Below are 16,501 nucleotides of genomic sequence, written 5' to 3'. Positions count from 1 at the left end.
CATTGTAACACAGCAAAACTGAAATGCAGGGCAGTTCTACTTAGATCAAAATGACAGACACCCTAAAAGGACTCTGAATGTACAATATCAAAATATATATTATTTTTTTTACACATTTTTATAAAGGATATTGTGTGTTAACCATAGGTAATGTCATGCTTCTTCTGGAGTTTGAAAACTGCCAAGCAAGCACATGGTCTGCAATTCAGCTATTATCGTCCACGTATACTTGTAATATCTGGGTAATTATTTCATGGGGCCATAATCACTACTCTTGTTTTTTGACGCTCATCTCATAGTACACGAGTGTGAGACAACCCCACTGAACACGCACTCTGTGGGCTGCTACCGCACAAGGGAACTAGTATTTGGAACCACAGAACCAAATGATTCAGACAAGGCCCTAGTCCTCCTCGTAGCTGCTCTACTCCTGCACACGAGATGGCAGCATATACACACTCACCCTTTTAAATTGAACCCAAAGAAGAAGAAGACGAAAATGGCGGCTCCGGGCAAGCAGTAAGTAGCCATAGCTACTCGTTATTTTGGAAGCATTTTCAATTTAATTTTTCTTAAACCGCAATCTATGTGGTTAAAATGACAATGCGTAATTAGTTTTGTTGGCTAACGTTATACTTGTCGTCCCCCCCTCCCAAATTGCTTAATGTATTCCCACCATCAAACTCAGCTAGCTAGCTAGCCTAATTTATGACAACTTTGCTATGTTGTTTTGTTATTTAGCCTAGCTGGCGTTATCTAAAGATGAACTTAGTGGTGACAGTTTTGCTTGGTTACTAGAAATATACTGGTACTTTAATTGGCTTTGTCAATTTCTCAGCCAAAGCGGTGAGTAAAAATTAGCAGCTACGTTAGCGACAACACCACTAGAGCAGCAGGGTTGCAAAATAACTTAAGTATAACTATATATATATGATTTTAAATCCGTATGAAGGTATTCATTGCAAATAGAGTATAGAACAGTTGTATTTGAGACTGTGAGTTATGTGTCCAATGCATGTACATGAATAATATGTAAAATATAATTAGCCATTGCGGTAGACTGGATAATTCAGATATTCATTGCAAATAGAGTATAGCACAGTTGTATTTGAGACTGTGAGTTATGTGTCCAATGCATGTACATGAATAATATGAATAATATAATTAGCCATTGCGGTAGACTGGATAATTCAGATTATCGCATAGCTGCCAACTCTCACGCTTTCGGCGTGAGACACACGCATTTGCATGTGCGTGTGAAAACAGGCAAATGCGTGTGTCTCACGCCGAAAGCGTGAAAGTTGGCAGCTATGTTATCATATTAAGAGAACAGTGAATAACGTTGAAATATCTGAAGACACGATATTATATGTATTGAAGTAATAATGGATCGTTACAAAGATTACTTGGTGGCTTGTTAGATGGTGACAGTTTACTTACAATGAAACGACAGATGTGTAGAGCTGTCAGACTCAAAACATGTCAAGTTGTGGTGTCTTTGTTTAAAATCACTGCCTTTTTTGGTTTTGTCAGCTCTGTCTTACTGGCACTTTAAACCGGTTTTATCCGGAACAGTTTAAAGGAGTATTCATATTTTGCATACTTTTTCCAGGTACGGATTGATATTGTCTCGAAAGGCCAGCTCCAAAACAGCTGTCCTGCAGAGGCCCTCTGTGTTCGGTGATGACTCAGATGAGGAGGTATGAGCAGTTACAAGATGTGCATACTTTTGAAATCGAAATCGCTCAGATTTTTGTGTCTTATGATGGAAAACTTGCAGATTGGTGGGTACAGTGGGGTTGCACTATTAATAAGTGCTACTGTAGTAAAACATTGCATGGAACACACGCAGTGCCTGCTGCAGTAACTCATCTGATGTTCAGACTCTGTGTGTGTATGTGTGTGTACGCGCTCTCACATGCAGTGCTTTTTTTCCCCCCCTTCTTTTCCAGCTATCCGTTGGAGAAAGCTTGCAGAAGGAAGCGGTGAAGAAGAGGATGATGAAGCAGGTGAACAGCGGAGGGATGTAGGGAGAGAGGGAGAAGCAGTGTTCTGTAGAAAGTGTGTGCAGTGTGAGAACAGTGGTGGGAGGGAGGGAAAAGCAGTGTTCTGTAGACGGCGTGTGCAGTGTGAGGATACCAGTGGGATGGATGGAGTGAGACAGAGAGGGAAAGGCAGTGTTCTGTAGACGGCGTGTGCAGTCCTGTGAAACCCTCTTTTTTGCCTCAGACCCGGCTGGAGATGCAGAAGGCGCTGGAGCAGGATAGCAGCGTGTACGAGTACGACAACGTTTATGACGACATGCAGAAGAAGAAGGAGGAGAGCAGCAAACGGCTGCTGAGCGCTGAAAACAAGAAGGTAGAGGAGCGCAGGGCACCAGAGGGCAGGGTGCCGCAGGGCAGGGTACCAGAGCACAGGGTACCAGAGGGGCTGTTGGAGCAGAGCGCTCAAATTCACTCTGACCCTGTGCAATGCCACCACACACATACATCACAGCATTTCACTACACCTCAGTTTACCTCTGTTTTGGTACATCCTTTACCTTGACACATTTTGAGTGGATATGTGGGTGGGTAGTGTTTACCTACTGTATTTTCAATGTAAACATGTTTTATTAATTTTTTTGGAATGGGGCCTGTCAGTTATTTAGCAGACAATACCAGACTACGCAAGTTATTGTAGAACAATCATTTGTATAATAATCATTGACTGATGGAATGTATTTTGACATACAACTGACTCGCTGCGTTCGTTCTTGCGTTCGTTCCTGCGCGCGGCCCCCGTCCGCAGCCCAAGTACATCGCCCAGCTAATGCGCGCAGTCGAGGAGAGGAAGAAAGAACAGGAGCGGAGGGACGAACGCAAGATACAGAAAGAGAGAGAGATGGAGGGAGAGGAGTTCAAGGACAAAGAGGCCTTTGTGACCTCAGCCTACAGGCAGAAGCTTCTGGAGAGACAGGAAGAGGAAGAGAGGCTAAAGCGAGAGGCGGCTGCAGAAGGTGAGGGGGGGTGAGGGGGGTGGTGAGCGTCTCATTGGCCACTTTCACCACGTCTATGCCCTTTTTAACATTTCACAGGTGAGCATCGTCTGATGAAACGGATCCCAGTAAAAACGGCAACTTCCGTTTCCGGTTATTTTCTTTGAAAAGGCCACTAGTTGCTCTGCGAACACCTTTGTGTGAGAATTATTGTTTACTTTGTCTTGTGTACGACCGTATTTTTGTTTGACTTTCGACTCTCGCTTTAGCCCTTTTGATTTGTTTACAGCTTAGGTTTTGTGTATGACCATTGCCTTGTCTTTTAAAATTTTCATCATTTACGACTCCGATTCCTGCCCAGTCCTTTTTGGTTTGTTCGCTCCAGTGTATCACTCGTGTTCGAACTTGTTTGCCCACCCTGACTTCGACTTTGTCCTTCTGCTCACCGTATAGTGGCTCCGGTCATTTAGAGGGTTTCCAGCTGGATTGCATCCATCCAGGACACTGTTTGTTATGTTGCTTTATTATTTTTCCTTGATTATTTTTGAAAGCGATCCTGGGAGCAGACCTGATCTCCATTGGGGGTTGGCTACACTGATCTCCGCGTTGAGCCCACTAAGCTTTCAAAGGTTTATTTAGGTTTGTTTCGGCAGACAGGACGAGAGGCACTCATTGGCCTGCAGTGTTCGTGTCATTCCCACTCCCCTACCCTCTGCCCTGTCACAGCCTGACCCTAGACCGGATCGTAACGGCGCTCTTGTGACATAATGCTCTGTGGGTTTCACAGCTGCAATGGACGTGAAGAAGCAGAAGGATCTGAGCGGCTTCTATAGACACCTGCTGAAACAGACGGTGGGAGAGGACGGACCTGCGGAACCTTCCAGACCCGGGTGAGCAGGACAAGGAACATTATACCGTCATGCAGATACATTACATTACATTAATGGCATTGGGCAGACGCTCTTATCCAGAGCGACAGAGTTTATTAGACTAAGCAGGAGACAGTCCTCCCCTGGAGCATTGCAGCTCAACGGCTGTGTGGATCTTATTGTGGCTGTGGGAATCACCACCGACCTTGCAGGTCCCAGTTGTGTAGCTTAACATTAATGATACATGCGTAGGATGTTTTTTTTTTTCCTCAGCTGTTTTACAGCTAGTCTGTCTAAATGGTCAGTCAGTGTCGTTGTTGGTGAATCCTGGGAGTCTGACCGTGACCGTCTGGCTGACCATGACTGCCTGTGTGTCCATACAGGGAGCCAGCCGCTGAGGACACACGGACGTCCCCCCGGGCGTCGCCGCCCTGCAAAGCCGAAGCGGACGCGGCCTCTCACGGAGACAGCGGGCAGCAGGCGGACGAGCCGCCGGCGTCCCGGAGCGGCCACTCCAAACGGCAGTACAGGCACCGCTCGCCCTCCTCCGACAGGGAGGAGCAGGAGCACGCGGGCCGAGAGAGGAGCCGCAAGGACAGGGGGGAGGAGGGCGGACACCACGGCCGGAGGCCGGAGAGGGAGCGCGAGGAGGACCGGAGCCGAGAGAGGGGGAAGAGAGAGGAGAGGCATGGACAGAAGGACAGGAGAGAGGAGGAGAAACCGAGAGACCGGAACCACGGGAGGGAGAGGGACGGGGACAGAGACCGGAATAGAGAGAGAGACCGGGACCGAGACCACGAGAGAGACCGAGACCACGAGAGAGACCGGGACAGAAAAAACGACCGGGACAAAGATGGGGAAAGGAGGGGAAGAGAGAAAGATGGAAAGAGAGACCGAGAGAGGGAGAAGGGCAAGGAGGAGGAGAGACAGGAAGGCGGGACAACGGCGGCTGAAGAGAAGCCAGCCCCCGAGGAGCAGAGCAAGGAGGCCCCAGAAGAGGGCGCCGCCTCTGAGCCCAGCAAGTTCGCCAAGCGCAGCTGCGACGAGACGATGCGCTCGGCCAGAGACCGCTTCCTGTCCCGCCAGATCGCCCGCTCCACGGCCAAGGCCTACATCGAGAAGGAGGAGGACTAAGATTCGTGCACTCACCAATGTTGACATCCGCTCCAGTGGTGTTCACATTACTGTACATAGCGTGTGTGTGTGTGTACATAGCTCTACGAGCATTTCTTACACATGTTGGCTACATCTCCAATAATGCCTTGGTTTGATCTCATAGAATAATATAAAATAAAGCTGGAGATTCGAACCTTCTTGTATGTGCTCCTGTGTTAATGCATTTTGGGTCCCATGCGCTTGTATTGAATCAGGACCATGCCAGTGTCCACAGCAGCAATGGAGGGTGACATGATTGGCACTGCCCAGTGATAGGAGGGTTTCAATGGCTGTCTCATTGGGTATGAGATGGGGTTCTCTCCTTGGAACACTAGAGTTCAGATGAGTAGTGTAGATACCAACTGCTTCTCTACATTTGCAACTCTGGTGTCGACCGAACACCGTCACCCCCACAGCAAGAATGTCCCAGGCTCAAATCCCAGCCAGGCTCTTTCTGTGTGGAGTTTGCATGTGTTCCCCGTGTCCGTGTGGGTTTCCTCCGAGTACTCCGGTTCCATTTCACAGTCCAAGGACATGCTGGTGAGGCTAATTGGAGATTCCAAGCTGCCTGTAGGCATGTGTGTGATTGAATGGCGTGTGCTCTGCGATACCCTGGCAACCTGTCCAGGGTATATTCCTGCCTCTTGCCCAATGCATTTCCTCTTTTATAGTATTTTACTTTTTAATCACATGGCGTGTGATTGGACTTAATAATAATAATAACTTAAGTGTTTTGGGTTTTTTTAAACCCGCTGTAGCACAAACCACCTTCTATGCAATCAGCAATCGCACAAACATCCATTTTGCTTCTGAAACTTTGACCTGACGTTTTGTTTCTGCACCCACGGCAGCATTTTGAGGCACAACACTGACCAGGTCCCTGCAGTCTGCCTGCACAAGTTGTGATGGTTACCATCCAATATAGCCCCAGCTCCCCTCTATAATTCTTTCACAGGTTCATATCACTGCCTGCCCTCCATCAGATTTCCCTGTAGGACCCAAGCATGCATGACCCCATTTTGTCTGGCCCCAGTCCATGAGGGCTTTGTGCAGTCTCATTGTTAAGTGTTTTTGTGAGTGCTCTTGTGCTGACTTTTTGCACCTTCTAAATCTGGCCTCTTGGCAAGTCCACATCACTTAGACTGAGGGAATTACCCAAAGTTGTGTTCAGGTGGTGGATGTCTCCCCTTCCTCACGTCATGTGAGCTAGAGCATGGTTTTGTGTCCGGCTTTCGGGAACGCGTCACATATTGGGTGACATCACAAGTCTGGTCCCATTTCACTTACAATATATTTATTTTATATTATATCAAGCCCTTTTCTCGTGGACACTATTCCCGGAAACACGCCGTTAAAGTGTGTGCATCCATAGGAGCAGGCCCTTAGTGGAGCTGTGCAGCAACCCCCTTTCCCCCCCCGTCACAACCTGTAGCACACAGCCTCTGATCTCCTGCCTTTACAAACTGGGGAAAATGGATCTGGATTTACAGTGGAGGAGCTGTGAACCTGTTCAGTGAGAATTCAAATGACGACAACCTGCAGGCAAGCACATAATCGGCCACATTTAACAGCTGTTGCTTTCACGTAAACGGTCCGCGGGGCAGCCTGTATACACAGAAGGATGTTTGTGTTAAGGGAGCAGGCTTGACCAGGACCAGAACCGTTCACAGACAGGCCCGATCACTCTGACTTACAGGCCCACTGGATTTTTCGTGAAGGGGGATCAAGTGAGACGACATGACATATGTGAACATTTTAATTAAAATATGATTACTGCACTTCCTTGTGTTAGTGGAAAATAGTTTCACTCTTCGCTAACATCACCCCTCTGCTCATAAGTCCATTTCACCTCTCCTCTCTACTCCATTTTGAGCTCTTCCACCCGTCCAGCCCCCTCTCTGATAGAGGGCAGGGGTACGTAGGGGTCATACGTCCAGGAGGGAAAGACTCGCTTGTACAGGTTCATCAGCACGGTGTCCTGAGAGCCCAGCTGATTTTCAAATACACACTTCATGTGTCCATGTGTACCTGAAACACACAAGCACAAATCCCTCAGAAGCCACCAAATTTCAGCATGATGAATGCATAAAGACATTCTCTGTTGATTTAAAAGTTCATGTGTAAAAACTATTTTGTTTAGAACAATCAGTAAATAATCACGATCACAATAGAGAAAAATTATCGTGATTATCATTTTAGTCATAATTGTGTAGTGTTAATGCAAATATGCTTGTATTCACATGTGCATATGTACATACAAATTTATCCATCACCTATAAAAGGTAAGCTCCACTTGATAAAAAATGACAAGAACTGTAATGCAGAATATAATCTCATTGGTTTGCCTTTAAAAAAAAAAAAAAAAAAAAAAAATTTGCATTTAAAAAGGTTGGGGCCTTTATTTTCACACATTGGCGCACTGCACTATGGGAATGAGGCCTCACTCTCTAGCTTTAAAGTCTCCCTTTGTTTTATGGTCCTCATGCTCATATAATTTTGAATTGTGTGTTAGAAAAAAAAAAAATTATTTCTGGAGCAAAGTCTGCCGTAGAAATACACCGTTGTTTCCAGCATGAAGCTGTTCTTACCCAGAGCCTCCTTGATGTGGCCTCTCTTCCCCCATTTGGTGCGCAGTTCCACGGGTTTGAACCACAGGATGTCCTCTGCAGGGGGGAGAGGGGGAGAGGGGTCAGATTCAGGCTGTGCCCATGCGGCTGCTGCAGCACGGATGAATAGACGGGGACGCGGTGCACTCACCCCTGTTGAAGAACATGTATCTGACCACGGCGGAGCGCCGGTTGATCTTGAAGGGGTGTCCGCTCAGCACGACCCTCTTCAGGATCACACGCTGAGGGTTACAGCCCAGCAGGCAGCCGGTGGCCACCAGGTCCTGCGCGCCTGCAAGAGCCGAAACCCGTCAGCTCGACTGCACCTCACTGTGCTCACTAGCTAAGGCCTTGCAGCAGGTTACCGTGACTACACTGGCGACACAGCACACAGCGAAGGGTAACGTAATTTGCTATCTTGAATCTAAGGGCGATTCCGCTTTTAGCCGATTGATTATGCGTTCATCGTTGAAGCCTTTGGATGAGTGAGAGGCGAGTGGTTCAAATCTTGTTTTGGGGCGAGCACTTTAGAATGCACTAATGCACAAACGTGTGCCTGCCTGCCTGCCTCACTCACACACACTGGACAGAAGGTGCTCACCTTCGGGCCTCTGTTTGAAGAGGAGCACGCCGGCCGTGGGGAAGGTGATGGGGGCGTACACAGACACCACTGTGGGAGTCCCCGCTGTCAGGAAGCGCTCCATTTTGTGCTTATCAGCTGGGGAGGGAGAGGGAACGGTCAGAGTAACTCATACATTACACTCATCAACAGCTGCCAGCATTTAGGTTACGCATTTATTTTACATTTACCCTTTGTTGCCTGTTGTGTCAACGGAATGTTGCCTTTTGTATGCAACAATCAATGAACACTCAGTTTTTAAGATTTAGAATGTGTCTGCATGAGTGACACCCAGATGTCCAAATGTACCAAATCATAGCCCAAGTATCACAGAGTGGTGGGTGTAACTATATCCCTATTCAATCAGAAATGCATCCAAAAGAAGAAGAAAATAGACAATTGAAGAAATGTGAGGTTAATTTCCTCATTAAGAGCAAGTTTACATAAAGCATGCATTTTAATTGGAATGCTTCTGGTAAGGACTTTAGAACTGGTACCGGAGGTGTGCTGGGAGAAAGTGGGGCAGGCCCGAAACCGGCGGAAGCCACACTGGAACACCAGCTCCTCTTTGGCCTTGATGGGCTCTGTGATGGCCGGGTGCCGCTGAACCAGCATGTGCATCACCGACATCTGGAGGAACGTTACATCAGGAGTGTTACATCAGGAACGTTACATCAGGAGCGTTACATCAGGAACGTTACATCAGGAGCGTTACATCAGGAACGTTACATCAGGCCCATTTACGCACCATTACCGACCACCTCCCCACCATTACAGACTGTTCACTTTATGACGTAGACCAGTACACCAGCTGGTTAATGCAAATATTTAAATCAGCCAATCATGTGGCAGTACCTAAGCGTATGAAAGCATGCAGACATGGTCAAGAGGTTCAGCTGTTTTTCAGACCGAATGTCAGAATGGGGAAGAAATGTGATCGAAGTGACTTTGACTGTCGAATGTACTATTGGTGCCAGACATTGAGTCTAATCTAGTTGCTATGAAGTCAGCCAATTAGGGGGGAGCTAGGGAGCTAGTTAAAGACACTGGTAGAAAAAGCCATAAACATAGTTTGCGTGTAAAGATAATGTTTTGGTAGAATCTCCCCCATCCCTGGTGGGTCAAAGCATACAACAGTGGACCCCTCTACCCCAGAACACATTTCTGAACTGAACCACAGAAGAACGCCAACACTCATTGCGCAAACATCCCAGCAATCCATTCCATTCCATTCCGGTACCTTCTGTTCATGAGGCAGCAGGGAAACCAGGACCAGCGGTCGTCCAGCCTGAAAACTCTCCATCACAGAGGGGGGAACGTCCACGATGTGAAGCGTCACATACCAGCCCACCTGGGTGAAGGTGAAAGGTGAGACTTACGAACAGGGAAGAGCAGACAGTGGGGGAAACCGTGGGCTGCACTGGGTGGGGGTGGGGGTGGGGGGGGGGGGGGGCACAGGCGGACGCACGCGAACCCTCACCATCGCCCCCTCTTCCTCCTGGGCGGCCTCGGCCAGGACCCGCCGCCGGCTGCGCTCAAAGTTCTGGAACTGGAAGATGCGGGAGTAGTCAGGGGGGAGGTTCTCCAGGGGGTCCCAGGGCGAGGAGCGGAAACTCTTCAGCCCCCGATAGCGCTGGAACCTGGAAAGAGAGGGGGGTTACGAGTGAGATATGGAGCCAGTGTCAGATATATACCGCCTGTCATTTTAACCCGGGCCCAATAACACCTGTCCAGAACCAGACAGTTTGGGTTGCAACTCGGTGAAGCAGCGCTCCGCCCGTCGCCGTGCAGTAAAGCAGCGCTCCGCCCGTCGCCGTGCAGTAAAGCAGCGCTCCGCCCGTCGCCGTGCAGTAAAGCAGCGCTCCGCCCGTCGCCGTGCAGTAAAGCAGCACCACGCCCGTCGCCGTGCAGTAAAGCAGTGCTCCAAGGTCCCCAGCCACTCCTACCTGATCCTGGCCTGTACATCGATAGGCGTGTCCACTTCATCAGGGAACATGTCGTTGGCATGTGCCTCGCGGTAGCGTCTCAGCTCCTCCTCCTCCTCCGCCTCGTCCATATTTTCATCGTATCGCTGCTCTGCCGGGCCACGCCCAGTGGAGCTCACTTCCTCCTCCTCCTCCTCTTCCTCTGAAGCACCAGACCCTGCGTCCTGGCACAGAAACAATGGCGACATGTTGGACACTTTTTGGCAAGTCAGAATAATGAACACATTCATGTGCCTGTTTGTTTAGAAGATAATTGTGACCACGGAGGCATTCACACCAGTTTAATCAATAGTAGGACAAATCAAGGCGATGGATCTCATTCTAGCTCGATATAAAAGCACCTGGTACGCAATCATTTTGGATTCAAATACTTTTCCGTGCTCGATTGAACTCTGCAGTCCAATAAAGCACACCTTTTCCACGAGTGCACAACTGCTGCAGATATTTATAGGCTATTACTTAGCAAGTAATTTTCTACCCGCAACAAAGTCTAAACGCAGGACAATTTGCTGTGAAAACCTGTTAACTCTGAGCTCAGAAAAGTATTTGAATTCTAAAAAAAAATAGGTATCTGACCATGTCCATTTCCCTCAGTATCAGACCTGTGCAATGGGCATAAAGATACCTTATTTTCATGTCCTGATGAAGCCAGCGTGTGTGGGAATGAATAAGGTTAAGATGCGGCTCTCGTGTCTGGATGAGCTCAGCAGTCAGCAGATTCAGTGAGCTGGGTCCAGTGTTGAATCGCTCACACCCCCCCGTACTGGTTAATCGGGGGCTTCTGCAAACTGAACTCGTTCAGCTCAATTTCGGTTTCAGCTCAGTCAACGCATTTAGAACTCACCTGAGAAGCATCATCTTCCTCTTCTTCCTCCATCCCGTCCATCATCGTGTCAACATTATCCTCCTCATCATCATCATCCTCACTTTCCCCATCCGATTCACCGTTCTCCTCTCCATCATCCAGGATCCAGGCAGCCTGGTAGCTCGAAGTCCCTTTGGGCACCTTCATTACCTTCTTATTCCGCCTGGCCTCTGAGTTGGACAGACGACAAGAAATATTTTAAGAAAGTGAATTATGCTGAAAACAGATCAAATGTGACCATTAAATAGTTCAACATTTCCATACTATACGGTTAAAGATGGAAGCAACATGTACAAATTTGTGATAGCACTGGTTCATCTGAACCACTCCAACATGCATGTGTGCAAAGATCAAAAACCAAAGTTGCAATATTTCAAATAAGTAAAAACAGAAGTAAAGTTTGTCTCAGTCTGAGATCTCCCGACAGAAGCCTTGTCAAGCTGGCAGTCAAGTCAGACGAACACGCTACATAAGAGCGGGAACAGGGCGTGCCATCGTTTCACCCAGACTCCGGGCCCAGGTTTACCTTCAGCCTCGAGCAGCTCAGCCTCTGTGGGCCAGGTCTGTTCTCCCTCCATGGGGTCAACTTCAGCCTCTATCTGCAGGCTCTCCCTGAGAGAGGGGTCCGCTTCCATCAGGACCTTGACTGTGGCGTCGTTCACATCCTGATCACCGCCCTGCAGGGAGGGGAACACAGAGGCACACCTTTTATACACCTTAAAGACACGGGCCATGTTCTTAAGAGCATTGTCTTTTGACTCCCAGCCCTCCAAAAAGTCCCACCAAACAGCTGATTTTGCTCACCTATACCCATTACATTACATTACATTACATTACATTAATGGCATTTGACAGACGCTCTTATCCAGAGCGACGTACAGTTGATTAGACTAAGCAGGAGACAATCCTCCCCTGGTGCAATGCAGGGTTAAGGGCCTTGCTCAAGGGATCTTATTGGGGCTACACCGGGGGGGTCGAACCACCGACCTTGCGTGTCCCAGTCATGTACCTTAAACACAACGCTACAGGCCACCACGACAACCCCTCATATCACGGAAGCTGGTTTTGTTCCGACTTCCATTTCATATAATTATATTTACATTTACATTTTAGTCATTTGGCAGACATAAATCGCTTTGGATTAAAAGCAAGTGCATAGGTTCTTCCACAAGTCAAAGTGCTGTTGTAAACATATAGTCATCATAAGTGCAATTTCTCAGATGAACCAGTGCCATCACAAATTTGCACAAATAATGACCCGCGACCGACGCACCTGCATCTCCACGTCGCCCCTCGCGCGCTTGGGCTGGGTGGAAAAGACGAGGGGCAGGGGGTCGGGGGGCGCGTCGACCCGGGCGAGCTGGAAGTCGCCGTGTCCGACGACGTGCACGAGCCTGTTGACCTGCAGGGGGCGCCCGCGCACGTAGCCCGAGACGCGCAGCGTGCCCGTCCCCGTGGCCGCGTCGGGGACGTAGGCCGCCCGCTGGGCCAGCAGGTGCGGGCGCCGCGAGCGGAACTTCAGGCTCTTCTGCTTCTGCGCCCCCAGGCAGCGCAGCAGCAGGGCGGCCTCCTCCGCCGTGTCCAGGGCACAGAGCCGCTCCCCGGGGAAACGGGCCTCCGTCACGCGCTGCAGCGCGCGCTTACACTCCACCTGCTTCTTCACCGGCAGCGCCGACACGCCCTGGCACACCAGGACTGGCAGACAGAGACAGAGTCGGCAGAGGCCGAAGTTACGGCCGCGTGGACACAGTATCGGAAGTGATAACTGTCAACAGACACAAACGTTCCTCCGTGACTATTCTCATACGCCTGATTATGTGGTAACCGAAGGAGGGACAGACAACTGCTCCGGTTGATTGAATGATTGTTTGACTCAGGGCTAAAAAGAGGCTCTGTTGACCCCTTGGGTGATGGAAGAGATAAGATATTTATGCAGCATGATTTATATTGTATGTAAAGAGCAATAGAAATAAAGCTTAATGCAAGTTTATTACACAACGCATGTAACAGATGCTAGAGTGCTGACTGTGTGAACGTGCGATCAGTCCAGTTGTAATTAGCTCAGCTGTGCAAGGTTTTTCCTAGCATGACTCCAGTCTGTGGTAAAATGGCACACAGGGCATATTTTCAGAGCCTCTGCACCACCCTCTTTAACAGAGCATGGGTGTGTGTGTGTGTGTGTGTGTGTGTGTGTGTGTGTGTCAGAATCTCACCATGGCTGGGTAACCCCTGTGCGAAGAGGCAGGACAGGCAGTAATCTCCATAGCTGTCCCATCCAACTGTGCTATCCAGCACAAACAGAAGGCTATCAGCCACCTTGGCCAAGTCCAACAGGGAATGAAGGTCCACTTAGGATGGGAAAGGGAGAGAAATGAGCAACCATCAGGGGAAGAAGAAAAAAAATAATTATAATAAAATAAAAAATAAAATAAAAACTATAAAAATGTCATCTAATCTAATCTAATATATAATATTGTATTGTTGTACTCGGGGTATTCTAGCTGCCAACCGTGGTATGCTAGTTCGTAAGTTGATGTATTCTTCAAGAGTTCCAATTGTATCTGTACGGTCAGGCTAGGACTCGGAACCGTACTGTCCTCTAGGGTCCTCTTCACACTTGTCCCTGTGTTCGATCTGCACTTCATTGTACGTCACTCTGGATAAGACCGTCTGCTAAATGCCATGTAATGTAATGTAATGTAACAGTGGGTGGCAACAGTGTAATTAAGCACAAACACGAGAGGACGGGGGCTATTTCTGCAATGCTTCTGGTCCGCAGTGCGGTGTCCCGTCCGGTTACATTCACGTGCAAAAACGTGTTAATAAGGTTACCTTTGCCAGGGTTGACGAAGATGAACCTCTGTTTGAACCGGGGCACGAGCAGACCGAAGCTGTCGGGGACCCCCGTCACGCCGGCCTTCTCCTGCACGAGGCCGCCCGCTCCCTCCCCCTTCAGCAGCCGCGTCACCGACTCCGCGTCGACCCCGTCGTGCAGGGCCACCACCGCCACCAGGTGGGGGGGCCCGTCCCTGCTGCCCAGACTGCGCTTCTGCGTCAGCACCTAGCGACCAGGAGAGGAGACATGGATCGGCCGTAAGTGACACAAAGGGGATCAGCCACCAGAACCAGAGACGGCGTTTAACTAGGAGGACAGACAGGAATATTACATTACAATAAATTAATAGCATTTGGCTAACACTCTTATCCAGAGCGATGTACAGTTGATTACACTAAGCAGGAGACAGTCCTCCCCTGGAGCAATGCAGGGTTAAGGGCCTTGCTCAAGGGCCCAACGGCTATGCGGACCTTATTGTGGCTACATCGGGGATCAAACCACCGACCTTGTGGGTCCCAGTCATCTTAACCACTACCACCTCAACCATCTGTCATATGTACCAGACAGACACACACACACACACACACACACACACACACACACACACACTCTCATTCACACACACACACACACACTCTCATTCACACACACACACACACTCTCATTCACACACACACACACACACACACACACACACACACACACACACACACTGCATCCTTGCTCACCGCATCTCTCTTGTTACGTCGCAGTTGATTGGCTTTGTGCCTCCGGTCAGTCTTCTTCTGCTCCCTCCTCTGCTTCTTGGTGAGACCCATCACTGAGACACGACCTAGAGGGTCATACAGCACAGAGCTAATGTACAGGGCACTGAACATCATTACTGCAGGTAGGACATATAGCACAGAGCTAATGCACAGGGCACCGAACAACATTACTGCAGGCAGGGCAGACAGCACAGAGCTAATGCACAGAGCACTAAACAACATTACTGCAGGTAGGGCATACAGCACAGAGCTAATGCACAGGGCACTTAACAACATCGGGTCATGTTTAAACGTGGCTGGAAAAAATCAAGTAAGTAGAGTCAATATTTTCGACAGAGAAAGTGACGAAAATGTGCTCCAAATGAACTTGGCAAAAAGAAACTCGTATATCCAATGAAGTGGTTCAAAAATGCCTGAAACGTCCAAGGAGTTTCACGCCACCGCATCCACACTAGCTACGATTTATTTTCTTCTTTTTTTGTTAGTCAGAGTGAGTGTTACCAGTTACGTCGCCCTGACCTGCAGTCCACACACTATGTCAAGCGAAATTTCAGGTAAAGAGGCACCTGCATGAAGTGACAGAATGTGCCGACAGGGAATGTTTTGCACAATTATTTTTTTGCATTTTGACAAAACAACTACGCAAGAACATTGCTACAATAGTTACGAAGCAACTGAGCCATGACGTAGTTACATACAAAACTCAAACCAGGCTAAGCATTGGACAGAGGCTTGCCTTGAACCCCAATTCCAATTAAATGGTCCACACATCAACAATTATAAACGTTATAGTGCACGTCACACGAAGACTTCTCAGACATGCTCATTTACGTAGCAATAGCTAACGTAGCTGGTCAAACACGTGTCCGGGACGCAATACAAATGCAGTTCCCCAACCTTCGTCCCATGATCGCCAACCACTTCGCGAATTATGACAGAACTTACCTTTATTCTCTCGCTCAATTTCTCCCTTTGTCCGGTGTTTACCATGTTTGTGTTGCTTGTTTTTCCGCTTATAAATCCCTGCCCGATGTGCCCGCTGTTGCTCTCCGTCACCAGCCATTTTCGACGAGCGACAAACATGCGAGAACTACCGTAGAAGTAGGAGGGATTTAAAACGAGACCACTACATTAAACGTAAGCAGCCTCCACTGCGCATGTCTCTCTAAGTTAGGCCCTGGTAAATACATTACAAGGTAGAAATCTTAGATTGAGCAATACTGGGACAGGGAATCTTAGCACACGAATGTTTAGATTACAATTAATGCCATTGATGTGTATTTCTATTATGAAATCACATTTGTCTCACATTTAAAGGGAACCACTGGAAGATGAGTAACTCATGCTTTTATTCATTTAGTTGCTGCAACATGAGTGGCTAATTAAATATTTTCATTAACAAGTGTATACCGTCAAGTCCTGTGCGTTGAGCTTCAAGACCAATGGTTCAAGCACTTCTGAAGCACTTCTTGTGGCATCAAACCATTAACCTTTGTGTGCATCCAAAAAAAAGCATCAATTTATTCTAGACTTTCCGCTTAGGCCTCAAATGTGTTTGGGCGGCCTGTAGCATAGTGCTTAAGGTACATGACTGGGACCCACAAGGTCCTTAACCCTGCATTGCTCCAGGGGAGGATTGTCTCCTGCTTAGTGTAATCAACTGTACGTCGTTCTGGATAAGAGCGTCTGCTAAATGTCATTAATGTAATGTAATGTAATGTAGTGTTTGCTCTGAGCGTTTGCGACCAATTCTTCAACAAGCTTCACCCTTGGTTTCACTGTCTTCGCAGTCAGGGACCTTGGGGAGGGACATTAGCCCTGA

At 48.4% G+C, this 16,501-nt stretch overlaps 2 protein-coding genes across 2 annotated transcripts; one reads left to right on the top strand and one right to left on the bottom strand.

Annotated features, from left to right (window-relative positions):
* The first annotated feature begins 452 nt into the window (after positions 1-452).
* On the top strand, positions 453-5,159 carry nsrp1 (nuclear speckle splicing regulatory protein 1). The gene is made up of 7 exons (XM_061217556.1): positions 453-519; positions 1,613-1,700; positions 1,953-2,009; positions 2,230-2,358; positions 2,791-2,998; positions 3,765-3,867; positions 4,230-5,159. The coding sequence occupies exons 1-7, from the start codon at positions 500-502 to the stop codon at positions 4,978-4,980; spliced, it is 1,356 nt and encodes a 451-aa protein (XP_061073540.1). The 5' UTR covers positions 453-499; the 3' UTR covers positions 4,981-5,159.
* Positions 5,160-6,739: 1,580 nt separating this feature from the next.
* On the bottom strand, positions 6,740-15,792 carry tsr1 (TSR1 ribosome maturation factor). The gene is made up of 15 exons (XM_061216107.1): positions 15,625-15,792; positions 14,641-14,744; positions 13,909-14,137; positions 13,290-13,424; positions 12,350-12,771; positions 11,603-11,753; positions 11,056-11,246; positions 10,173-10,375; positions 9,707-9,866; positions 9,467-9,577; positions 8,724-8,856; positions 8,209-8,325; positions 7,759-7,899; positions 7,590-7,664; positions 6,740-7,029 (listed from the first exon to the last, which is right to left on the bottom strand). The coding sequence occupies exons 1-15, from the start codon at positions 15,740-15,742 to the stop codon at positions 6,860-6,862; spliced, it is 2,460 nt and encodes an 819-aa protein (XP_061072091.1). The 5' UTR covers positions 15,743-15,792; the 3' UTR covers positions 6,740-6,859.
* Positions 15,793-16,501: the final 709 nt, after the last annotated feature.

The sequence above is a fragment of the Conger conger genome, chromosome 13, assembly GCF_963514075.1.
Source record: "Conger conger chromosome 13, fConCon1.1, whole genome shotgun sequence".
Lineage (NCBI taxonomy): Eukaryota > Metazoa > Chordata > Actinopteri > Anguilliformes > Congridae > Conger > Conger conger.
The sequence above is the reverse complement of the archived record's forward strand: the minus strand, read 5'-3'. Positions and strand labels throughout refer to the sequence as shown.